Consider the following 26851-nt stretch of genomic DNA (forward strand, 5'->3'; position numbering starts at 1 on the left):
ATGCACAGACCCCTCCGACGGTGGAGTTTTAACGTGTTCTTGTGTTTTGGCATAATTTACCTGAGGCTTGGGTAAGTTGGAATGTTTCAGTTTATTGGTTCGGTTCTGTTATCCTTTGTGCCTTGTGTATTAACGGTATGATAATGAGGCTACGTTACATCAACAAATGAGGACGGCATGCCCTATGACCTTACTCGTAACAGGATTGAGGTTATTACAGTGCCTTTATTACGCCAAAAAAAGAAAATCACGCAATTTTCCCGCTTGAGTGCCTCGAACATGCAGTTATACACCATGGAATTATATCAGACTGTTATGCTTTTATTGTCGACGTTTCTGATAACCCTCCTCCATTCCGGTAAGGTAGTTCTTAAACAGAATTGGAGCTTGTCTTCACCAGTCTTCGGCTCAATGCTGCATACCTTCATTAACAGCGCAAGACTGAGTTGTATTTCCACATTCCATTGGCCAGACAAAGTTTTTAGCCTAGCTGTTTTGCAATAGGCCTACCTCACCTTGATGCATGAGACTGCAATTATTCTATCGCGTGTCTGCCTTCATTGTCGTGTTATTACATTTGACCTGTTTTGTATGAATTTCACGTTGATTTGCAGCAACATATTTTTCTAACTTGCTTTGGTACAAATATAGGCAGCTCGCTTTATTGCAGGCCTTAGGAATTTGAGTTTCAGTGATTAGTGCATGACATTTATCTTTAGGGTAATTATGTTTGCTGATTAAATTATAGAAAACGGACTCCATTCTTTATAAATTGCCTAGTATGTCAGAAGTATTAAGATGGAATATTGAAGTATTAGAAAAAACAATAGGTGCCATCCCTTCGCGTGCCTCACTGGTGTTGACCCTCGTGCGTCACACAGAGCATTCAATTTAACCACGCTCATCCACATCCAGTAGCTTTCATGCAGCCTAACATCAGTGTACGGGAAACATCCATTTAAACTAACCCTATATCTCATATTTCAGTTAGCTTAACGTGTTACCTCTATTGGACGCTTCTTCCTTTGCTGAAAAAGCTTTCATGATACTACTTTTCATCAGTAGAGTCAGTTGTGACGAGTGACACCACGTCGGTTTAGGCGATAGTTTCACCATCACTATCATAAAAAGTGCTATTCCGCATCACTTTTAACAATATAGCCTAATAGTAATATTGTTTACCAGTCTTTTACTTATTAATTTATTAAGAATATTTTCTTTACATTATAGCAATATAGACAGTTGCCACTTCCTATTACGAACGACTGTTTTGCACATCATAAAGTTGAATGATGTGCGGTAAGGATGCTACAATGACCGTTTATTTACGTTTGGCCCGGAATTACTGAATGAAAGCTGTCCAGGGAACGGATCAGTGTCACCCTATTGTCCTGTTGTGGCGCTGAAGTGGGCGTATAGCAGCGTCTCCCTGCCCAATGGTAGCCACGACTCTCATGAGAGTGGAGAAAGGCACTTTTCTGCCATCCAAAATCCCTAAAACCATCATCATTCCGGCTCGGGAACCACACTCTGTAACAGTCTCTACCGCGGAGAGATGACAGAGCCAATCTCAGCGTCCGCAGCACACTCACGGCCCTGGGAGCTAGGAGCTGCATAGGACCGCCACTCAAGCGAGCACCCCAGCCTCATCGCACCAAATTGGAGTCCGCTCTTTGATCTTCCGGCAAGGGGAACTAAAACGCGCGACAGGAATTAAGGAGTTTATTCTTTTTTTCGCACTAAATCCGAAAGCGGCCATTTATTCAATGTCATCATGATCATCTTCTCGTCGCGCAGTGTACTGCTGTCAGTCTACTATCCACAGATCTTCCTCATCCTCACGAGTGGAAGCTACCTGTAAGTTGACCTTAACGACGTCTGTGTGTGCGCCCGTGGCTATGCATCTGAGTTCACGGTGCACGATAAAACTGTCCTAGGAAGTGAACGGATATTTGGATGGAAATCTCCCTCATAAAGATGACGGAGTGCGTGTTTGCAGAAAATGTATATTTTTAAACAGTTAAAGCAGATCCAGAAGCATTTTTGTTTCATGAATGTATATTTAACTATTTGAAAACAACCACTTCTTAGTTATATTTGTTCATGAACTATTATATTTTGAGGCAGTCTTTTGCCGCACCGATTTAAATTATTATTATAATTTGGTTATTTAGTAGACTCCTTCACCAACCGCTGAAAACGTAGAAAACGTAGAAAAAAAGGCAAGCTTGCTTCGAGCGGTGAGAAGATCGAACTGGTCCACGTGGGGCCAACCTGATGAGGTGATGATGATGAAACTAGTCGTGTCCTTCGCAGGTGCTAACTTGCAAAATGTGGAGCATGACATTTAGCGATACGTATTTTTTCAACATAGGGTGATTTTTCTGAATTATGAACGTATCCTTCATTATTGTTATGACTGTTGAACACGATTTCGTTTGGCCACGGAGTGGCAGAGATGTTCAAGACAATTGGGAAGCAGAGGTTATTGCTTCATTATTTTCTGTCGACGTGCTATTATATAGGCCAAATACGTTTTTTTACATAGCCTACATACATGGTTGTCTGTAAAAATTGTGAGGGATTATGCATTTTGCATACCAAATGCGAAAATACACCGTAGCCCTCCATGCATTTATCATTGAAACACACATTTGTATGAACGACGTTAAATATAGCTGTAGCCTACTGGTAGCTGATACTAAAGAACCTATTACTCTCGCAGTAGAACATCGGTTTTATTTTAGGCTCTAAAATAATTACTGAAACATACTCCCCTCATCCCCGCTCTGGAGACCCCAAACTTGATGCCGAAATAGATGTGGGTTTTGGTCGCAGTTAAAAGTGGGCATGTCTATGTTTAGTATTGGTTTGCAAGTTAGAAACTACATATCATTTGTTTGTTTTTGTAATTTAATGATACTTAAATGTGTTGGATAAAACTCGAGATTTTATGAGTATGTTTTAGTCTAAACATGGAATAGGAAATGTGTAGGAATGCGACACATCCTACTAATCTCATTTTACTCTCTCATTACACATCTGCAGCAAATGTTTATGCGTGTTAAACTCACAGTGAAATTTGGTGAACTGCATGGGTGGTGAATGATCCGTCCATAAGGGGATTCCGCATAGCACGCTATCTCCCCCCCCCCCCCCCCCCAAAAAAAACGACACCTTCAGCTGCCGTAATCCCGTTGGTAAAATCTCCGCAATAATATATCCCATACACTATAGTTTTTTTTAATTCAAACGCAGACAGTTATAATGGTGTGAGATTTTTTTATTTTATTCAAAGGTCAACATGTCACGCACCACGTGTAGACAAGGTGTAGATACGCGTAGACGATTTTTGTATATTCTCAACGTTCACTACATAAGTCCACAAGAATTTGTTGCTTTGTGAGAAAAGTATGTGTTGACACGCAATTCCTTGTTAAGTGTAGGCTTTGAGCTTAATGTGCTGTGTCAGATCAGAGAGCTCTACTGTAATGGAGTAGGTGCAGGTTGGTGTGTGTCAGGAGAGCACAGCCAGATAGTCCTCGGGTCAAACTGCTTGTGTCTGGAACAGTGCTAGTCAGCCAAGCAGTAGCAGTGGACTATGTGCATATTGTGTAGTTAGGGTTAGTGCACAGTGCATATTGTGTAGTTAGGGTTAGTGCACAGTGCATATTGTGTAGTTAGGGTTAGTGCACAGTGCATATTGTGTAGTTAGGGTTAGTGCACAGTGCATATTGTGTAGTTTCACACTGGACCAATTGATAACCGAAGTATCAAACAAAAATGTGGAAATCATACATTTTGGAAGTTTCAATTTGTGATGGCTTAGAAATAGATTATTATTGAATACACATTTGAGCTTCAATTGATTATTGTCTAAGACTTTTGTATTTAATACTATTCATTAATTTAACTGAACAAGAAAATAAAATGCAGAAATGTAAATGGGTGTACCCCTTCAAAAGCCCAGTAATATAGAGCTCTCAAGGTTTGTAACTGTGACAGAGCTGTCCCCGACAGACAACATGCACACAGAATCATCTCTAAGCAAACAAAATCGCATTTGTGCACTTTGATGATGCAGGGATTTAAAGGCTTAGCTGTGGAATGTCTGTTTTGCATTGTCTGATGGGCTCCCCCAGCCCATGCTCGACAGTGATTCTGTGATTTAGCAGGTGAAAGTCACAAGGATTAAATACCATCTTCATGACTTCAACTGTTTTGCAAAACACTTAAATATACACAGAAAGTATACAAAATGCTTCATTGATTTGTACTGACACTTTTGAATTGAGTATTATTCTCCCTATAGTGCCCAAGGGAAACTGTTCTCACATCTGACAGATTATAAAGGCAAGCCTTAGACCAGCTCACCAGTTGTGCAGCAGGGCCTGTAGTTATAAAGAGCTAATCTGCTCCAGGAACCACGGTCAAGATGACAGTGATACCAAGAGACTTAGATCTGCACACCAAGACTCATCACAACAGTATTTGGAAGACAGGTCAATACAATCAAGGGTCAGGAGAAGCCATTGACTCGGGTTATCAATTGGATTGTGAATATTATTGAAAAGAGGAATTGTCTGATGGTTATATAAATATATCGATCCTTTGTGTTTTGGTTATCAGTGCACTCAGGAAAATAAGTGTTGAGATTTTCCTACACCAGCTTGTCAATGTTGTGGTAAAACGGACTTTAGGTGTGTAACTTCTAAAACTAGACGTAAGCGGGCCTTTAGACACTCAAACCAAAGTTGCTGTATGGTGTCAGTTGAACATGTGGTTTTACATTCAAAACATACTTTTTTCAGTCTTTGAGGAGACAGTTAATCCACAGAAAGAGATTTTTGGCCGTAAGAATTTTCAATCAACCTTCTCATCTTTTGTTCTGTCAGGGACTGTATGGTTTCATTTCATAATGCTTCTTAAAAGCAATATACAAAATGTAGGCAAGTCTCTTCCCAGTGTCTCTCTTTCTTTTCTTTTTTTCTCTCTCCCTCTCCTTTTTTCACCCTGTCTTCCTCACACACTCACTCTTTCTCTCTTTCTCTTCCTCTCTCTCACGCTTTCACTCCTTCTCTTTTTCTCACTCTCACTCTCACTCTCACTCTCTCACTCTCACTATCACTCACACTCGCTTTCTCTCTCTCTCTCTCTCTCTCTCTCTCTCTCTCTCTCTCTCTCTCTCTCTCTCTCTCTCTCTCTCTCTCTCTCTCTCTCACACACACACACACACACACACACTTTCTCTTCCTCTCTCTCACTTTGCCCCCCCTCATCCCTTTGTTTTCCCCCCTCCACATTGTCCCTCTCTCCCTCCCCCCTCTGGTTTTTCTCTGACACACAACTTGCCTGCATCAGCCTGCCTTGCTTGTGGTAGATTGCTCGAAGGCCTACATCATACTTCAAAGATGGTATTTGCCTCCACACACTTTTATGGTTTCTTGTCTCTTGACATGTTTGAAACGCATCTGTTGGCTTCAGAAGGCAATAAACAGAGAGATGGTGAACTAGAGGGTTTTGTTTAGCTGTCTGCAGGCTGTTCCAGCCCAGCCCTGCGTGGATGGTGATGGGGTCTGTTGAAGGATGTTGATCAGACGAGACCCAGCTCTCCCAGGGTGTGGGCGATAGCTGTCTTGCAGGGCGGAACAGCCGCTACGTAAGACAGCAAATAACTCTTTAGTTTCCCACGGCTCAGAGGTCAGGGCGAAGGTGTACAGGTTCAGGTCCTCTACAGGTGAGAGCAGAGCCACTGGTTGAAGTAAAGAAGCTTCACACAGGATAGATGTTTACAGGCAATTTATTTACACCATCGAGGTGAGATTTAAACACTGTGTTTAGATTTGAAGGTTTAAATCTCAATTTAGAAGCATTGACGTATTTCACATGATCTTATCGAGTCCATGTTTTGTTCATGTCTGAAAAAAAATTCTCTGGTGTTATCTAACAGTTAAAGGCAGGGTGGCTAATGTTGAGAATCACTTTTTGTCATATTTGCTCAAATTAACTTCACATCCTGAGAGCTACCACTACATCTAAAGGTTTGACAGTAAAATGAAATCAATCCGATATCTGTGAGCATCGCAGGACTGTAATAATGACCAATCTTTAAGGTCGGACCGGCACTTATGATTGGACGGCATTCAGACTGAATGCAATGATTGGATGGGCTACTTGTCTGTCTACTTACCTTTCGGCAGTAGTCAGGCAGCGCATTCATGTGTTTTGGGGAAGTGGTCTTTAAGGGAGCGGGTGGGATATTTTGGGTTGAATCCTTTCAAACCAAAATATCGCTAGGTTTGCAAAACGTACCTACCCTGCCTTTAATGTACCTACCCTGCCTTTAATGTACCTAACCTGCCTTTAATGCAAACCCCCTGCTCGTGTGTCTGGAGTCAGCCACCAGGCCGATGTGAATAGGCTCTGTCAGGACAAACATAAACACAACATTACTGTCAGGACGAACATAAACACAGCATCACTGTCAGGACAAACATAAACACAGCATCACTGTCAGGATGAACATAAACACAGCATCACTTTCGGGACTTTAGTTTGCAGCACAGTGAGATTTTTCTGTGTCGTTTCAGATAATCGTTTCAGATGTTCTCATTGATTGACCTCTAATCCATTAAAGAGCAATATAATGTATTTAAATCTAATGTGTGCTAAACAGCAGACACAGACCCTGGACTGCTCTTCAGTGATTGGCTGAGCTTGAACGCTGTTCTGGAGAGTGTAGTGTGTGTGACTCAACATGACGGGAGTTCTAACTGAGTCATCTGTGTGTGTGTGTGTGTACGCATGTGTGTATGTACCTGCAAACACCTGTGCGTGTGTGCATGTGTGTGTGTGTGTGTGTGTGTGTGTGTGTGCATGTGCATGTGTGTGTGTGTGTGTGTGTGTGTGTGTGTGTGTGCGTGTGTGTGTGTGCATGTGTGCGTGTGTGCGTGTGTGTGTGTGTGTGTGTGTGTGTGTGCATGTGTGCGTGTGTGCGTGTGTGTGTGTGTGTGTGTGTGTGTGTGTGTGTGTGCATGTGTGCGTGTGTGCGTGTGTGTGTGTGTGTGTGTGTGTGTGTGTGTCTTTCCTCCGCAGGGCCCTGTCCTCCGTGGTGGCGCTGGGTGCCAACATCATCTGCAATAAGATCCCCGGCCTGGCGCCCCGCCAGAGGGCCATCTGTCAGAGCCGGCCGGACGCCATCATCGTGGTGGGCGAGGGCGCACAGCTGGGCATCAATGAGTGCCAGTACCAGTTCCGCTACGGCCGCTGGAACTGCTCCGCCCTGGGGGAGAGGACAGTGTTCGGGCAGGAGCTGCGAGTAGGTCAGTCTGGGTCCTGCCTGGGGGGGTGGGGGTGCGGGGGGGCAGTTGGTCTTTGTTGGTGGTGAGATTGGGGTGGGCGAGGGGGAGGGGAGGGAGGCGGGAGGGGGAGGGGAGGGAGGCTGGAGGGGGAGGGGAGGGGGAGGGGAGGGAGGCGGGAGGGGGTTGCTGTGTGAGGTTCTAGGGGCCCTGTGTGTCTCACCATTGATGTCACCAGGAGATACTGACTTAGCGAGAGAGAGAACATGGAATAGCATGTTACTGGCTGTTTGTAGCTGAGGACCATGTCGGTTCCAGACGATTTCAACTGGAGGGTCAAGCTGGGGCCAGTTTTACTGTTAGAGGGGCCAGTTACATTAACCCTTGTGCTGCCTTCGGGTCACATGACCCAAAGGTTCATAACGAACCATCGTTGTGTTTACCCAATTTTACCCAAAAAAAACAAATAAAAATAATTTTATTTTAACCTTCGCAATGTGGAGGGTCTGAGACAGCCCGACGGTTAAAAGAAAATGCTTCACTTTGTTTTTGTATGCAGTAAAGTTGTCGCAATACGACGGTGGGTAACAATGACTGACGGGTCAGAATGACCCGAAGAGAACACAAGGGTTAAACATTATTGTTGTCATATAGTTTTCTTCACTGCATTGCAGGCATTAACTGGTAAAATACCGTACCAAATACCATCATTTACTAGCATTTCCCTTACATTTTTACATTTGCATTATTTAATCAATATCAGTCACATCAACTGTATTCTATGGTTTTTGTGGTTTCTTGCAAAAAGAACATGATCGCAAAAATGTATTATGTAATAATTTGATCAGACTCTACATTTATGGGGGCCACAAGGGGGTAAGCTTATAGCCACAGAGGCACTGCCCCCTCCCTGATTCTCCGCATGGTAAGATGAGCAGCTACAGAGAGCTGTGTTGTCTCTGTGGTAAGATGAGCAGCTACAGAGAGCTGTGTTGTCTCTGTGTGGTAAGATGAGCAGCTACAGAGAGCTGTGTTGTCTCTGTGTGGTACGATGAGCAGCTACAGAGAGCTGTGTTGTCTCTGTGTGGTACGATGAGCAGCTACAGAGAGCTGTGTTGTCTCTGTGGTAAGATGAGCAGCTACAGAGAGCTGTGTTGTCTCTGTGTGGTAAGATGAGCAGCTACAGAGAGCTGTGTTGTCTCTGTGTGGTAAGATGAGCAGCTACAGAGAGCTGTGTTGTCTCTGTGGTAAGATGAGCAGCTACAGAGAGCTGTGTTGTCTCTGTGGTAAGATGAGCAGCTACAGAGAGCTGTGTTGTCTCTGTGGTAAGATGAGCAGCTACAGAGAGCTGTGTTGTCTCTGTGTGGTAAGATGAGCAGCTACAGAGAGCTGTGTTGTCTCTGTGGTACGATGAGCAGCTACAGAGAGCTGTGTTGTCTCTGTGTGGTACGATGAGCAGCTACAGAGAGCTGTGTTGTCTCTGTGGTAAGATGAGCAGCTACAGAGAGCTGTGTTGTCTCTGTGGTAAGATGAGCAGCTACAGAGAGCTGTGTTGTCTCTGTGGTAAGATGAGCAGCTACAGAGAGCTGTGTTGTCTCTGTGTGGTAAGATGAGCAGCTACAGAGAGCTGTGTTGTCTCTGTGTGGTAAGATGAGCAGCTACAGAGAGCAGCGGCGTTCCTCTGAGCTCGGTGAAATATGGCTGCTCCCAAGCCAAACCCACGCTGCACACATCACAGAGTCCAGTCCTAACCACCAACATACAGCTTCTTTTCTCTCTCTCTCTCTCTCTCTCTCTCTCTCTCTCTCTCTCTCTCTCTCTCTCTCTCTCTCTCTCTCTCTCTCTCTCTCTCTCTCTCTCTCTCTCTCTCTCTCTCTCTCTCTCTCTCTCTATTGTATTACCATACAGACTGGCACAGGCTCTCCCTCCTCCCTTCTTCTCCTTGCTTTGTTTCATTCTCCGTCTCTCTCTCTATCTCTATGTCTCTCCAAGTCTCACCCTCCCTCTCTCTATCTCTCTCTCTCTTTCTCTCTCGCTCTCTCAGTACTGCGTGTTTTACTGGTCTAATGCATCTTCATTACGGCTCACATTAGTTGTATTTTCACCCAGTAAAGATTGGGAGTTGTGTCGCTCTATTTGCAGTGAACTTCTGGTTAGGATGCCATGCTTTGCTGCTGGTAGCAAAGTTATGGAAAGGTTACCAAAAACACTAAAGCCTAATGAGGAAAAATTGTGGTTGAAAAATGATATGACAAATGAGGAGACAACTAATGGTATTATTGCAGAGAACTCTGCAGAACCCAAATAGATGGATGTACATCTGTTGTTAATCTGGCTAAATTGGTTGTGTCCATTGCCTGCTGCTGCATGTTTGTGTGTGTGTGTGTGTGTGTACATACTTGTGTACGTGTGTGCAAAGAAAGAACTGGACAAGTAGGCAAACATTAACTGTGCCGTCTTCATAAATGTACAAATGTATCTCCTTCGCAAGGGTGACGTTTTACGGCGACTTTTACACATTTCCTTTCGTTTAGAAATGCTTTGTTGCCGTTAGAGTGTGGTTTAGGCCCTGTGTTTAATCCAACGGCTCTGTTAACAATCACTGCTCAGGACTGTCTGGTGAGGCTGCAGCCCCTTTAGAAGCAGTTCTCTTTGTTGTCAGTGTGGTTCTCTGTGTAATGGATCTGTGCTCATTTTCTCTCAACGTTCAGCTTGTCCTCCCGGGCAGCTCTCAGCTCTCAGGCAGGACTCAGAGACTCGGAGACTCGAAGCCTCGTCTGTCTCCGGGTCAGAGGGGGCTTTGCAGCCCAGTGTTGTCTGGTTTCTCGGTTTGAAACCATGTGCAGGGTGGAAGTACATTTTTCGAGAGCACATTTTAAAATGACAACCGTTGACCAAAGTGCTGAACAATCAGAAGTAGCTAAATCCATAAAACAACACAATACAGAAGTTTATCAGACACAACTTTAGTATTAGACAATCAGCAATTATTGTTTTTTTTTTGTGGAGGTCAGGGATTGGCAGGTAGGTTAGGGTCAGGGAAGCCCTTTGAAGAACACCTGCATCGTCTTAGCTTATCTTCCAAGCCGGAGAATGTGGAGAAGTAGCTCGTTTAGTGGTTTCAGCCAACACCTTCATTTCAAAGCTACAGCTCTATAAACGTTGTTCACTTGAGTTTTTACTTGTTTTCCAATGTGAACTCTTCCCATATTAGCTGAATAACTAGTCATGTTCTCTTACTGCGCTGTGTGTTGCAGTCTTGTTCTGAATGGCAAATGAAATCATGGAACTACACCCCCCCACACAGCACCGTTCCAATCCCTTTGACCGAATCTGAAAATTCCCACATCATCATAATCAACTCTGGAAGGACAAACTGTCGATCTGCTCCCATTTACGTTTTTTTAAATTCAAATCCCCAAAAGATGAACACTAAACCTTTCCCCCTCTCAGCGATCCCGTCTCAGTTCTGGATGGGAAGATCCTGTTTCTGTTTCGAGAGCTAACTATCAGTCAACCACAATGGTACGGCTTTCTCTCTCTCCTGACTTGTCTTGGATGCCGTTGGTCACTTTGGCCCGGCTCCTTGGTATTACAATCGCTTTCCAAGCAAGCACACATTAATAGCTGGGTTTTAGAGTCTTACAGAGACACAGATATCTCCGTTGGAGGAAGGATTCTGTTTCAGCAGCAGGCTAGTTGTCTGATACGTACACCAAATGTGTATCACGCTGTAAATACATTGTTTTCCAAAAATGCATGTCATCCGCGGCTCTGCGGAACAGCACTCAGTCAGGAAGGCTGGAAGAGACCCTAGCCCCTTCACATTACAGCCACATCCTTCAACAGTCCCTGTGTTCTGTCTGGGGGTTGGTTCCTCAGTCAGGGCTGAGGAGAACGAGATTGTAAACACGGGGAGAGCATTTGGAGGCATTGGAGGCTTGGTTTGTGTTTTTTCCCCGAGGTTCCCCGAAGGTTTAGCAATACTCCCCCTCCGCAGCACCGGCACGCCTCTACACCTTCAGTCCATGAAATGTGGAGTGACTTATCTTCTGCTCACTGATGTGGGTGTTACTGCACATCACACTCACAACTTAGGATTTGATAGTACAGTTGTAGTTGAGGCCAATGCAGGAGTCATCTTCAGTGCAAAGTATCATTGTATCACAGGAACTCCCAGGTAAAGGTGTCAGCAGTCTTACTACAGAGGTGATACTATGGTCGGTTCTCCAATTGGTCAGCGTTTGTCAAACGGCCCACGTTGATGTCAGAAGGGCCTTATCTGTCGTGACATCGTGCGATGTGTTTGCTGTCGGCCTGTAACAGAGGGCCCTGAACACCTGAACCTTTAACGGCCTTGTCGCAAACAGCCACCGGCGCTCGGGGATAGCTGTAACCGCATGAAAACAGACACCTTTCAACAGCTACTCTCAGCGTCAATACCCCCCTCCCCCTCCCCCCCGCATCCCATAAACAGGACAGCTCCGGTTACTCTCTGTTTAACTTTCAAGCCAGTTTGTCACCATCGTGATTCATGCTTTTCATCTGAAAGAAGGGTTTTGTTGTGTAGGCGGTGAAATATTGCAAAAGTTCAATCAGTCGTCCCCGGCTCACTGCACAGGAATGAATGCAGCACAGGGCAGGTGAACTGTTCGCCACAGCTACGGAGGAATGCTGCTGTGCGTGGATTCTATCATACCACCGCTAATAGCCTTAGATTAGTGTTCCTGTGAGAGATGAAAGAATCCACGTGTTGGATTCAGTGGCAGACAGTTCAGTTGTAGTGTCAGTTCTTCTGTCATGTTAGTTTCACATTATAAGACCTGTTCTGTCATTTAGGAAACAGAAGGAGGAAGAAAGCTGTTCTCCCTGACCTCCATTAACTATCTCTCTCTCTCTCTCTCTCTCTATCTCTGTCTCTCTGTCTCTCTCAGTCTCTTTCTCACAGTCTCTGTCGCTCTCTCGGTCTTTCTCTTTCTCTCGGTCTCTCTCTGTCTCTCTCTCAGTCTGTCTCTCTGTCTCTCTCTCTCTAGTTTTTCTCCGTGTCTTTCTCGATGTCTCTCTATCTCTGCTCCTTTGCTCCGCTGTGTGCAGTATTGAGTTATGGGCCTGGGGCCTGACTTCATGGGTCTGTGAACTGTGATGGAGAGAGCACCCGGAGGCTCTGTGACGATCGCAGGGCGAAAACATGGCATGAGACCTGCTACCGCCCCGGCCGCCTGGTTACCGAGCAGTAGAAGGGGGGCTTTTCAGACAAGGGGAAATAACAGGCCCTGGGTGGAATGTGGGAGCTGGGGGTAAGTAGTGGCGGTGGAGTGGATGGAGGGAGGGAGGGATGGATTAGTTCCCATGTCTATTCCTCCTCCTCCCCTGGGTGTATAGAAGTATCGTCTCCCAGGCGAAGCGATCACTCCCACACCGGGGAGGGGGGGGGGATGAGTAGGGGGGGGGGGGGGGAGTGGGGGAAGAGTGGGGGGGGGAGGAGCGATGAGCCACTGGCTGGAGTGAAACAAGAGTCTACTTTAGCCAGGATAAAAGATGTGGAAGTCAGCAGGTTCATTGAAAGCCACTTGAGTGGAAGAGGCTCCTGGACAGACCCAGGCTGGACAGACCCAGGCTGGACAGACCCAGGCTGGACAGACCCAGGCTGGACAGACCCAGGCTGGACAGACCCAGGCTGGACAGACCCAGGCTTGACAGACCCAGGCTGGACAGACCCAGGCTTGACAGACCCAGGCTTGATGCGGAGGACGAGCTCTCTCTGGCTGGCAGCTCCCGCGGCCTGAGGGGAGGAAGGGTCACTGTCGACACCAATCCCTCCCCGCAACCGCCGACATCTTCAGGTGGTTTTATCTCTGCCTCAAAAGAGGGCCGAAGTGAGGGAGGCTGAACTCAGGTTGTCAGAGAATGAGGCGTTGGAACGCAGGCGCCAAGGAGCCAGTCGACTTCGGGGCGCGCAGCAGTTGAAACACAGTAGATCAGTTTGAGAAATTCGGCGCACTCTGAAGTACATGTTGTGTATGTTAATATCAACCCACAGCATAAATTGATCGATTCAGTTATGATTTGGATGGGAATGGCTCCCGGTCCAGAACCACTGTGGTTGAGGTCGTGTTTTTCCTGAAACTGTGGTTAGGTCTGTGTTGTTCATGTACCCAGGAACTGTTATTATACCAGACAACTCTTGGCCTGAACGCTGGCTATCTGCTATCAGTGCCAATCTGCTGAAAGGATTTCACTGTAACAATGGATCGAGCTGTCGTATTGAAAACTCATAAAAAGCTGTAATAGATGGCATCGCTTTGCAAAAGGAACACAAGATTGGTTTTCACCAGGATCGACACAAGTTGCCGAAAAGTTGCCCTCGTTATTTAGCAAAAAAAATAAATAATATGAAACAATGCTGTTGCATGCTCGCCATAGTGCAGCTCTACGTGTTTGAGTTTGATTTGTTTGCATTGCGTGAAGGCTACACGTATCGCAGTTTCAATCTTCTTGTATCAGAAGCTGATTCAAGGAAAGAACATTCTTGAGGCCAATTATAAATACACTGGTACAGCTCCTTCTTATTCTCAGGATCTGTGGTGGTGAAACTGAATACTGAGAGAGGACACATGCAGTATCTCAAATCTGACTTTAATTATGAATTACTGCACTCGCAAAGTGAACCTGGCAAATGTAATGTGGTGTGTTCAAATCGCACTCCTGGTGGTTAGACGTAGGCTTAAATTGTCTGTTTTCCTGCTTATCAGTACATTGAAAAAACGAAAAACTAAATTTAGCACAATAAGTTAGTTAAGACACCAGGCGGGAAATCAAAACGTCATCAATCCCCTCGGTAGTTACACATTCTCAACTAGGTGTCGCTCACCTCACCAATAAGGGTTATCAAAGCCAGAGACGCCATCAGATTCTCAGTGGCTTCATCACGGGTAAATATAGTATCTTCATCGTTATCCTGGCTGGACACAGTATCTGTGTTATAATCTGAGATGGATGTGATAGTGGTGTTTATGTGACATGGAGCGTCATGTTAAGCTGTGTGGATGGTGCGTACCCTCACGTCTGAGCAGCGTGCACCACGGGGATGGGCCTGTGGAAATGATGCGTGCGTCGTGCTATGCTGGAACAGAGAAGAATAAAAGGCCCTCTTTCTGGGCGCCGTCATCGTGTGGGTAGGCCTAATCCTCTCCCCTCCTCCCTTGCTCCGTGGCAGGAGGAGAGCGGTGACGTGGTCGCCGTGACGTCAGCGTGTGGGCTCCGTCGGCGCTGGCGTTATCAGATCAGGGATTCTGCTGCGTGCGCTTGGCTGCACTGGTGTAGGCTGTGCGGTCTCCGTAGCTGATTAAAGGTCAACTTTCTCTCTCTCTTTCTCCCTTCCCCTTTCTCTCTTTCTCTTCCTCTCGCTTTCTTTCTCTGTTTCTCTCTCTCTCTATCTCTGTATCTTTATCGCTCTCTATTTCCCTTTCTCTTTTCAGCACTCTGCTACCTATCTTTTAATCTCTTCTATGGTATCTCCCCCCTTCTCTTTGTCTCCTTAAGTCACATTGTTTTCTTTCTTCAACAGTGGCCAAACAGTAGTGACTGTATAGACCCCTCTCTCACAGCCCCCCCCCCCCCCACCTACAGTCTGCCAGCCTGCCAGTGTCCCCGCCTGCCCTTCACTCTCTCCCCACGGGCTCACACACACACACACATATACACACACACATATACACTCACATACACACACACACACACATATACACACTTATACACACACATATACACTCACACACATTCACACATACACACACACACACATTCACACACACAAACATATACACTCACACACACATTCACGCTCACACGCTCACACACACCCAGCCGTGTGTGTGGGTGTGTGGGCTGGCTGGCTGTTATCGGCAGGATCTGTGTGGGTCTGCGTCCGTCTCAGCGCTAGACGCGGGGGAGCAGGATGCGAGAGGATCAAGCGTAATCTGGGGACGCTCTTTGTCTCACACAATCCCAGCGCTAACTGGATTCTCTGCAGGCAGCAGCGCTGGACGGTTACACCAGCCAACAATCACAGTCCACAGCGCTAACAAGCTGCCGTCTGACTGAGCCCAGGAGCTACAGTGCTGGTTAGGAAGCAGACACATCTGGGATGGGCTTGTCTGTTGTTGTTTTTTTACGGAAAAAATTATTTTGGGCATTTTCATGCTCCGTTGGGTCATTCTGTACAAGGTAGACAGGAGAGAGAGAGGGAGGGGGGGGGGGCATGCAGTAAAGAGAACGGGCCGGATTCAAACCCGTGCCGCTGCGTTAAGGCCTCAGCCCATGAGCCCAGAGCCACCCAGGCTGACGTGGGCTTTGGGCTTGAGATCAGGAACATAGACCCGTCAAGAATGAATCACACAAGCACTTATTTTAAACGAGTAAAACCTTGAGCAGTCACCCCAAAAAGAAGGCCTTCTCGTCTCCTGTGTCTGCAGTTGAAGAGGCCCTGAGTGCTGTCTGTGGACGATGGGGTGTCTAGCTGTGTCTGCATCCTGCTGTATGACCCCCGCCTCAGAGAGACGCGAGGGGAACAGGTCTGCATCCTGCTGCATGACCCCTGCCTCAGAGAGACGCGAGGGGAACAGGTCTGCATCCTGCTGCATGACCCCTGCCTCAGAGAGACGCGAGGGGAACAGGTCTGCATCCTGCTGTATGACCCCTGCCTCAGAGAGACGCGAGGGGAACAGGTCTGCATCCTGCTGCATGACCCCTGCCTCAGAGAGACGCGAGGGGAACAGGTCTGCATCCTGCTGTATGACCCCTGCCTCAGAGAGACGCGAGGGGAACAGGTCTGCATCCTGCTGCATGACCCCCGCCTCAGAGAGACTCGAGGGGAACAGGTCTGCATCCTGCTGTATGACCCCTGCCTCAGAGAGACGCGAGGGGAACAGGTCTGCATCCTGCTGCATGACCCCCGCCTCAGAGAGACGCGAGGGGAACAGGTCTGCATCCTGCTGCATGACCCCCGCCTCAGAGAGACGCGAGGGGAACAGGTCTGCATCCTGCTGCATGACCCCCGCCTCAGAGAGACGCGAGGGGAACAGGTCTGCATCCTGCTGCATGACCCCCGCCTCAGAGAGACGCGAGGGGAACAGGTCTGCATCCTGCTGCATGACCCCCGCCTCAGAGAGACGCGAGGGGAACAGGTCTGCATCCTGCTGCATGACCCCCGCCTCAGAGAGACGCGAGGGGAACAGGCCAGCGCTCTGTTTCAGGCAGCTTCTACTGGAACTCGATCTCCCGCATGCAAAACTGTTCAAGTTCAAACATCCACACAAGCATTTCATATCTTGAATTCCCTTCGGTAAATCCCTCGCTCTCTCACTATCAGAGTTACACATCATTTTAAGCTGTAGTTGGTTTATCCCGTCTCATCGATCGCAAACGAGCTGAGAGTATAGCCTGGTCTGTGTAGTTCTGGTAAAACAATATTATTTTATTGTACAGGAACATGGCTTCACTAATTCCTCTAGCTGCAAACCTCACAGACCACAACTTTGTCTATAATTTGCCCGGGAGCATATGTTCTTAGCAACGCTACATAAAGTGAAACGGAAAACAGTTGTAGAGAGGGTGGGGGGTGGAGAGAGAGAGAGAGAGAGAGAGAGAGAGAGAGAGAGAGAGAGAGAGAGAGAGAGAGAGAGAGAGAGAGAGAGAGAGAGAGAGAGGAGGGAGAGAGAGAGAGAGAGAGAGAGAGAGAGAGAGATGGAGAAAGAATGAGAGGGAGAGAGAAATAGAGAGAGGGGGGAGGGAGAGAGAGAGAAAGAAGGGGAAGACGGGGAGAGAGAGAGAGAGAGAAGAAAATACAGAAAAGTAGAGAAAGAGAACAAAGACAGAGACACATCAGTAATTGATATAGAAAGCAACATGGGGCGTCCTCTCTCCTCTCACCTCAGCTCTCTCACCCCCAGAAGCAGGGTTCAGAGGTCACAGCTAGCCAAACTGTCGTTTGAAGACGTGCAAGCTGCATCGAGGTGGCCTGTCAAGTGATGTGTGTCACAGTTGCCATCTGTCTTTCATGCCTTAGTACAACTTCCACCCTCTGACGAAGGCTGGTTTGCTCCTGTCAAGGAGCTCTTCCAAGTGGCGTCTGTTACGGTGCTTTGAGACTGAGCTGGTGTTTATGGAGGATGGACAGCTTGTGGAGAGAGAGAGATACAGAGAGAGAGAGGGGAAGAGAAAGAGAGAAGAGAGAGATAAAGAGAGAGAGAGGTAGATATAAAGAGAAAGGGAGAGAAAGAGAGAGATAAAGAGAGAGAGGTAGAGAGAAAGAGAGAGAAAGAGACAAGAGAGAGATAAAGAGAGAGAGAGGTAGAGATAAAGAGAGAGCGAGAGAAGAGAGAGAGAAAGAGAAAGACAGAAAGAGAGAGAGACTCAGGACTGCTGCATCTCCTGGTTACCAGCAGGGGCCACCTTCCTCTGTTCCTGTGACCACGTGTGACGGATGACACTTCACTCCTCCAGAACCCTCCTGTTCCCCTAGCGATGATGTCTTCCACCGCCCATGAGCCCCCTCCCTCTGTCTACCTGGGCTGGGGCTTTAACTTCCTGACAGACTCACTGGGCCTTTTAACCTGCTAGCCAGTCCACAGGCCCACACTCTTACATACACAAGCACGGGGCTTCAGTGTGTGTACGTGTGTGTGTGTGTGTGTGGGTGAAAAGCCCATTGGAATGCTCTGATAACCCTAACTCTCCCCAGCTGTATGTGTGTGTGTGTGTTTTGTCCTGAACTCCCAGCCTTTCCCGGTTCTCCACCTCGAAGCAGTGATGCAGTCCTTCCTCTGTCTGCCTTGCCGTCCCACTGTCCCTGTCACAGGCCCCTCTCTCCATCACCCTTATCTCTCTCCATCACCCTTATCTCTCTCCATCACCCTTATCTCTCTCCATCACCCTTATCTCTCTCCATCACCCTTATCTCTCTCCTTCACCATTATCTTTCTCCATCACCCTTATCTCTCTCCATCACCCTTATCTCTCTCCTTCACCATTATCTCTCCTTCCTGGGTACACACCAGTGCAAGCCAAGGGCCTCTGCTGGTTTTAATTCACACAAAGTTATTGTCTATCGCATTCTTGCTAGCTAGCTAGCTGATATATTCTTGCAAGCTAGCCAGTCAATTTTTGCTAGCTAGCTAGCCAGCGAGGCCAATAAGGTCACAAAGAAGAGTTGCTACAGTAGGGCAGCTAGCGTACCACTTTCTGTACTCTCTCAGGTTATAAATCTCCACTGCTGTGTCATGTGAAATTTGTTTAGCGGTGCGCTGGCCTCTCTTTTAAACACAGATTGTCGTAAAAACCGGCTGCCACCACATCCAGAAATGTTGTTTTGGCCCTTTTAGGGAGCAGGGGAACATAAGGGATGATGTTGTGGAGGCTGGACGGTACCGTGGTCAGCTTATGTGAAGGCCACGGTCCACACATTCACTCATCCACAGCCACTACACCTCTGGGTGCATCCAGAGCCTCGTATCCCACAAGGGCTCCAGTCACACCCAGGCTCGTCCCTCCCTCCCTCCCACCTCACTTCCCCTTCCTCTTCTCCTCCATCTTGGACACTGTCACAGACACTTGCCACTAAACTCCATTAGACATCTGGTTTAATATCCCCCCCTTCTCCTCCTATTCTTCTCCTCCGGACCATTCCAAGTTCATTGAGGTTTTTCTGGTCGATCCAATTTTCCACTGGCAGCACACAAGGCTCTCCCAGAGAGGTTCCTTTCTAGAGGCCAGTCAGGACTCTGAGACCAGCCTCTTTCGAATTATTTTTTGTGTGTTTTTTCTCGTCAGTATTTCATAAACCGCATGCCGGATCTGCAGCCAGGGCATGAGAGCACATCACACCCATTTCTACCGTCGGTGTACGTTGGACGCAGTTCAGCGTTTTTCCAGTTTTGGAATCAACCGTTGTCAGGCGCCTTTTTTTGCCAATGTAGTTTGTCGTCTCTCTGACCCCCTTTTCTAAACAAATCATCCGGCATGAAACTGCCTCTTCTTTATTTACATTCTTTTGATAAAGCGAAGATGCAGCATCCCAATGTTTCTGAACGACTCGTTTCACTTCGTATCTCAAACACGTGAGGTGGGATCGCTGCTGAATGGAATAGAGGGTCCCCAGTTCCTGGGAGTGGGACTGGCTTCCGTTCTGCGCTTCGCTCAGTGTTGCCGGTGCCAAGCCCAACAGGGGGTGACAACCAGCCCCAGGGCCCAACAGGGGGTGACAACCAGCCCCAGGGCCCAACAGGGGGTGACAACCAGCCCCAGGGCCCAACAGGGGGTGACAACCAGCCCCAGGGCCCAACAGGGGGTGACAACCAGCCCCAGGGCCCAACAGGGGGTGACAACCAGCCCCAGGGCCCAACAGGGGGTGACAACCAGCCCCAGGGCCCAACAGGGGGTGACAACCAGCCCCAGGGCCCAACAGGGGGTGACAACCAGCCCCAGGGCCCAACAGGGGGTGACAACCAGCCCCAGGGCCCAACAGGGGGTGACAACCAGCCCCAGGGCCCAACAGGGGGTGACAACCAGCCCCAGGGCCCAACAGGGGGTGACAACCAGCCCCAAGGCCCAACAGGGGGTGACAACCAGCCCCAGGGCCCAACAGGGGGTGACAACCAGCCCGAGGGCCCAACAGGGGGTGACAACCAGCCCGAGGGCCCAACAGGGGGTGACAACCAGCCCGAGGGCCCAACAGGGGGTGACAACCAGCCCCAGGGCCCAACAGGGGGTGACAACCAGCCCGAGGGCCCAACAGGGGGTGACAACCAGCCCGAGGGCCCAACAGGGGGTGACAACCAGCCCGAGGGCCCAACATCATCATCGTTTCCCCCATGAGCAGCACAGTCTTGGGCCTCCCTGGCCCGGGGAACCTCCCTTCCCCTGGAAACAGCCCTGTCCTGTTTTAGCCATCACAACTGCTGTGTGGACGTGCCTCTGCCAGAATGTGTGAAGATCTGTGGGCATGTGTGTGTGTGCGAGTGTGATGGTTTGATGATGTGTGTGTGTGATAGTGTGACACGATGTGTGTGTACGTGTGTGTGATGACGTGCGTGTGAGGATTGTGGGCTTGTGTGTGTGTGCGCGTGTGATACTGTGTGATCACACGCGTGCTTATGTATGTATGTGTGTGTGTGTGAAAAGTGTATGTGTTTGGGTGTGTATGTGATGATCTGTGGGCATTCGAGTGTGTGTGATGACATGCGCGTGTGTGTGTGCGTGTGTGTGAAAGGGGTGGGGGTGGCTGAACGATACCACAGGCTGGTGAGCCCAGCCTTGTTGGTGAGCAGCAGGAAGAGTGCTGGTGAGCCCAGCCTTGCCAGGCCTTGGCCGCGGCGTTAGCGAACAGCATGCATCAGTCACAGCCAGGCCATGCTCCAGATCCCAGCTACACCGCTCTCCACAGGGTCTGGAGCTGTAAAAAAGGTAAAATAAGCAGTCGTTTAACATTTAGTAAGTTTCTGAACTGTTAAATGTTTATATGGTTGGGCAAGTAACTTATAAGGGTTCACGTGTTTGAGGTACTGCGTGGTTTCTCTGCAATTCCGCTGAATTGAGTGCAAGAAGCTTAGCGTCGACAATCTTTACTATCGATCTGTCTACGACAGTGTTATGAACCCGTTATCAGATAGAATTTTAACAGGCCAGATTGTCACACAGGTATATGTAAGAATGATATTCCACATCGTATAGAATTTCACAGAGACTGCTGTGAGACATGACATAGCGCCGCCCAATCAAGAGGATGACAACAGGAACAGTCACATGATCGGATAACTTCCTGGTTTCCTTTCCTCCATGCAGGCAGGCCCAGTGAAGCTAGCTGGTGAGCTAGCAGGGAAGCTAGCTGAGAGAGCTGTATGTCCTCTCAGAGCCCAGCCCCGAGCCCCACTCTCACATTAGGGACGGCTGAGGAGAGACCTGGGTCTCTGTTGCCCCTGGCCCAACTAGAGTGGAGCTGCTGAAGACAGCTCTGACCAGCACACAACAGGGGCATGTGTTTAGCTGGCTGGCTTTGACCAAAAAAATAGTACACAAGCGTGAATTGTCGTATATCTGGATATTTTCCGTGTTTGACAACATGAGCGAACCAACGTTACTGTCTCTCCTGTCTTGTCCTTTAATCAATAACAAATTCAACATACGTATATTACTCTGTTCTTGATTGGACAATAAGGCTAAACTGTTAACCAGCCCTCGAGCACAACTCCCTGCATATTCCCCTCAGGGTCCTAGTGCCTGCTGCGGACCAGAAGGCAGGCAGACCTGCAGACCACAGCTTCTGTAATGTGGGCAGCAGCACAAGGTGCTCCAGCAGGGAAATTCAGCACTTTGGACAGCACCTGTGTTATACTGGCTAGCTCCCCCTCTCTGGTACTCTGTAGCGCCTGCACACACACACAGCTGGTCTGTTGGAGGCTGTGGTCAGCCTGTTGACCCCCTCTCTACAAAGGTAGAGGGGGAGGGAGGGAACCTCCTTCTCTACGAAGATAGAGGGGGAGGGGAGGGGATGGGAGGGGGGCTGGGCTGGTGGCTCTGCTGGTGATTCAGTAAGATTATGGAAGTAATGGATACCACTACCACTCACAGCACTTCCTGACCACGTCAACAACAACTAAACACAACTCCAGTCTGATTTCTGTGCACTGCAGTTCTGTCGACAAACAACATCTAATTAACAACCAAGTGACTTCAGAGGATTAACATTCCTCTGTCTCTCTATCCCTCTCTCTCTTTCTCCCTCCCTCCCCCTCTCTCTCTCTCTCCCTCTCCTCCTCCCCCTCTCTTTCCCTTCCTGCCTCTCTCTCCCTGTCTCCCTCTCTCCCTCCCTCTGCCCCCCTCTCCCTCTCTCTCCGTCTCCCAGGCAGCAGGGAAGCGGCATTCACCTATGCCATCACTGCGGCGGGCGTGGCCCACGCCATCACGGCGGCATGCAGCCAGGGCAACCTGAGCCAGTGTGGCTGCGACCGGGAGAAGCAGGGCTACTACAACCAGGAGGAGGGCTGGAAGTGGGGTGGCTGCTCGGCCGACATCAAGTACGGCATCGAGTTCTCCCGGCGCTTCGTGGACGCCCGGGAGATCAGGAAGACCCCGCGGCGGCTCATGAACCTGCACAACAACGAAGCGGGGAGGAAGGTAAATGCTGGGACACAAGCAGGGGCGGGACACAAGCAGGGGCAGGACACCACCAGGGGCGGGACACAAGCAGGGGCGGGACACCACGAGGGGCGGGACACAAGCAGGGGCGGGACACCACGAGGGGCGGGACACAAGCAGGGGCGGGACACAAGCAGGGGCGGGACACCACCAGGGGCGGGACACAAGCAGGGGCGGGACACCACCAGGGGCGGGACACAAGCAAGGGCGGGACACCACCAGGGCGGGACACCACGAGGGGCGGGACACAAGCAGGGGCGGGACACAAGCAGGGGCGGGACACCACGAGGGGCGGGACACAAGCAGGGGTGGGACACCACGAGGGGCGGGACACAAGCAGGGGCGGGACACCACCAGGGCGGGACACCACGAGGGGCGGGACACAAGCAGGGGCGGGACACAAGCAGGGGCGGGACACAAGCAGGGGCGGGACACCACGAGGGGCGGGACACAAGCAGGGGTGGGACACCACGAGGGGCGGGACACAAGCAGGGGTGGGACACCACGAGGGGCGGGACACAAGCAGGGGCGGGACACCACCAGGGGCGGGACACAAGCAGGGGCGGGACACCACCAGGGCGGGACACCACGAGGGGCGGGACACAAGCAGGGGCGGGACACAAGCAGGGGCGGGACACCACCAGGGGCGGGACACAAGCAGGGGCGGGACACCACCAGGGGCGGGACACCACCAAGGGTGGACGATTTTATAATTTTTGTATAACTGAGGATGCGGCCATTAAATGCAATTTTCTTGGTAAAAAGTTGAAGGGGGACGGGGAGGGGGGTTTGGCAGATTTGCCGGGACACGTTCCACCCATGTGTAAGGAAAGCTATGCCCCTGGACAGATCTACAAATACTGCTACGACCACCACTACTGAAAACAAACTTGGTCGTGTGTCTGTATGTTTGTGTGTGTGTGTTTGTGTTGCGTGATGGAAAACTGTTTTACCAGAAGAGTATTATTCTCCCCCTCTCCCACACCCTGGACACAGACCAAGAGTAGAGGCAGACAGTCATGTGGTTGTTTGAGCTTGTTTTCTTCTATACTATTACGACCGGTTCCCTTTCCCAAGCAGACCCTAGGCGCTGTTCTCCAGCGCTGTTTGTTTGTTATCAAGCATCACAGAACAACACAAACCATCTTAACCGACAGTGATTAGCCTCCACTGCTACTTCACTGAAGTTCTGTTGACAGACGGATCTGATTGATTACCGGGGAGTTTAACCGTGTGCTTGAGGATGGTGAAGCCAGCGGCCGACAGACCCTCCTATCATGAAGTTACGAAGAGGAACGTCAGGAACAGGATATGATTGCAGTTCTCTGTGCCGAGCCAGCTTGTGAAGGCAGAACGACCGGGGTGGTGTTAATGTTACCGACTGGTTCCAGGGTGTTTGAAAGGCCTGCCAGGTTCGGATGTTTCGATTCATAGAATTCGATTCACGTACATGGTGGAAACTAGGGAGGGAAATGTTTTGATCGGTTATTCAGAACGCATACAATTGGTGTCAAATAATTCTCCACAGAATCAAAGTATATTTTCCCCAGGAACGTTTTAGAAAAAAATCCAATAATTGGATCTTTCCCAAAAAATATCCAGTTGTAAACACCAGAGGAAAACTGCTTGTCCCAATTTTTTGGGGGGGATAAATCCAGTGAATCAATCTGTACTGTAAGCCCGTCATCCCGTGATACCATGAGGATGACGTGAAGAAGCCATCTTTAGAGGCCGTCTGCTCACATGGGACTAATTGTTTGCAGACAAGAGATTTTGACGGACACACTGTAAGTAAATGTTTCCATCCAGTCGTCAGTTCATCAGATAGATTTCTTACCCAGACGTTCGTTGTGGTTTGCGCCCATACATTTTTGGAAATCCTTCTTCTGAATCAACATCCGAGACCAGATTTTCGGTGACCCCGGTCTCATATTTTTACGCCTCTCTCCATATTCTTTCAATCAAACGTGCTCAGATTAGACATTCCCAACCACAGAAGACATAGATGAGACAGAAAGCTCTGATGAACACGTTTGTGTGTTTTGTGTACATTGTGTAAGTGTTTGATAGAAATTATGACCAATGCTGCTGGCAAGGCTCAGTGCCAGGAAAAAGCAACACTGGAAATATGCTCTGCCAAAAAAACGTGAATATCTTATACAACAAATACGCACATGCTTGGTTCTTACAACAAGGAGTTAGGGAGTCATGTTAGGACCACTACAGTTTTGTTCATTTAACCGATCCAAGAACTGGAACCACTCATTCTTTCTTTTCTCTTTCTTTCTTTCTACTCACGAGCATCAAACACACACAGAGAGAAAAGAAAGCTTCGTTTCACGGGAGGCCCACTGCGCTACGATTGACACCGCTCAATATTTCCCAGATGCCCCAGGATTAGGCGTTTAGGAGAAATGTTCTGCGTGTGCCATGTGTTTGTGATGATGATCTGTCGGAGAATAACACATTTGCCATTTGGAAACCCCCAGTAGAGTCCTCTACATGGTGCCTGTGGACTGCCTATGCTGTGCTGATGTCTTGAATGGAGGACATCCTCTCGCTGCAGCCAGCGTTTGTTCAGTTAGTTCACGATCTTCCCGTTTTTAAAGCCCAATGTTAGCGTACACTTTGGTCCAGATGTCATCGGTTAATGGTCACCCATTGGAAACGTTTCGACAATGTATCTGCAACACATTAAACAGCTGAACGATCCACATTTAACTGCTGTGTGGGATGGTGGACGGTTACTTGAGATTTATATATATATTTTTTCTTCTATTGATGTGGTCTGCAGGAAGGTAGGGAGAATTACAGGGTAGAATATTACCAGTAAGTGCATTTTTCCCTTCTTTCTGACATATAGCTGGCATCGGAGCCCTTCTTAGAATTTCAGATATGCTGTGTACAGTCCACTTCACAAGGAGCTGTCTAGTTCAGCCAGGCCACGATGCTGCTGTTCGACCCTCAGTCATAAACGTTGTGGCACAACGTACAGAATGAACAAGACCTCAGTGGAAACCCACTTCTCCAGGAGTCTGAAGTGTGAAGGCGTAAGAAGAACCCAGCAGGGCATAGTTCTATTAACGTCGTATTAAAGGCAGCTTCCTTTAAAATCAAAACAAACGTTTTGACGTCCTGTCAGCATCCGTTTCCACTTAACGCTCGTTGCTCCAAACAAAGACTGCATTCAGCCTCCGTCTGAGGTCAACCTCTCGGTGATTCTTTAATAAACCCGCTGTTTCATTCAAATAAATAAGTGCCCCTCTCTCCGAAATGTTTCTGAAACGCTCTCTCTTGAAGGACCAACGAGAAAATTAAACCCAGGGTTTGTGTCAAGGCAACACGGAGATAATAGTGATCCAACTGGTTGCTCTTTTGTAGGCGCAGTTTACGGCAGTACTCGACAGCATACAGATACATTAGTGCACGTAATTCAGATAAGGCAGTAGCAGTGGACTTTATCACTACGGCCCAGTTTCCCCAACATGGATTTAGCCTGGTCCTAAAGTAAGACAAAAATGTAATGAAGATCTCCATTGTTAGGCTATGACGAGGCTTAATCCATGTCTGGGAAACTGGGCCCACGTGTGTTCTAACTGAAGATCAAAGCACTGTGAACGACAAAAATCGTGGCCTCAACAAACGTTCCTCTACCAGTGCATGACCGGGTGGGTGTCAACCCAGTGGTGGGGCGTTTGACGAGATTTGCAGATCAAGAGGCCGAAGGCTCAAATCCCCCCTCTGTACATCACTTTGGATAAAAGCATTGAGTAAATAGGACATTTCTTTCTTAAAGGAACTGTTGAATTAACCCAAACTCACTCCCCCTCTCTCCCTCCCACCCACCCACCCACCCTCTCCCCCTCCCTCCCCCCCCCCAGGTTCTAGAGGAGAGGATGAAGCTGGAGTGTAAGTGTCATGGCGTCTCGGGCTCCTGCACCACCAAGACCTGCTGGACGACGCTCCCCAAGTTCCGGGAGATTGGCTACGTGCTGAAGGACAAGTACAACGAAGCGGTCCACGTGGAGGTGGTCCGGGCCAGCCGTCTGCGCCAGCCCACGCACCTCAAGGTGAAGAAGACCCAGGGCTACCGCAAGCCCATGGAGACGGACCTCGTCTACATCGAGAGGTCGCCCAATTACTGCGAGGAGGACGCCGCCACGGGCAGCGTGGGGACCCAGGGACGCCTCTGCAACCGCACCTCGCCGCACACGGACGGCTGCGACCTCATGTGCTGTGGGCGGGGCTACAACACGCACCAGTACACCAAAGTGTGGCAGTGCAACTGCAAGTTCCAGTGGTGCTGCTTCGTCAAGTGCAACACATGCAGCGAGAGGACCGAGGTGTTTACCTGCAAATAA

At 48.8% G+C, this 26851-nt stretch overlaps 1 protein-coding gene across 1 annotated transcript; it reads left to right on the forward strand.

Annotated features, from left to right (window-relative positions):
- On the forward strand, window positions 1-26851 carry wnt7bb (wingless-type MMTV integration site family, member 7Bb). The gene is made up of 4 exons (XM_067234306.1): window positions 1-71; window positions 7096-7322; window positions 22198-22469; window positions 26372-26851. The coding sequence occupies exons 1-4, from the start codon at window positions 1-3 to the stop codon at window positions 26849-26851; spliced, it is 1050 nt and encodes a 349-aa protein (XP_067090407.1).

Source organism: Osmerus mordax, chromosome 4 (assembly GCF_038355195.1).
Source record: "Osmerus mordax isolate fOsmMor3 chromosome 4, fOsmMor3.pri, whole genome shotgun sequence".
NCBI classification, from domain to species: Eukaryota; Metazoa; Chordata; class Actinopteri; order Osmeriformes; family Osmeridae; genus Osmerus; species Osmerus mordax.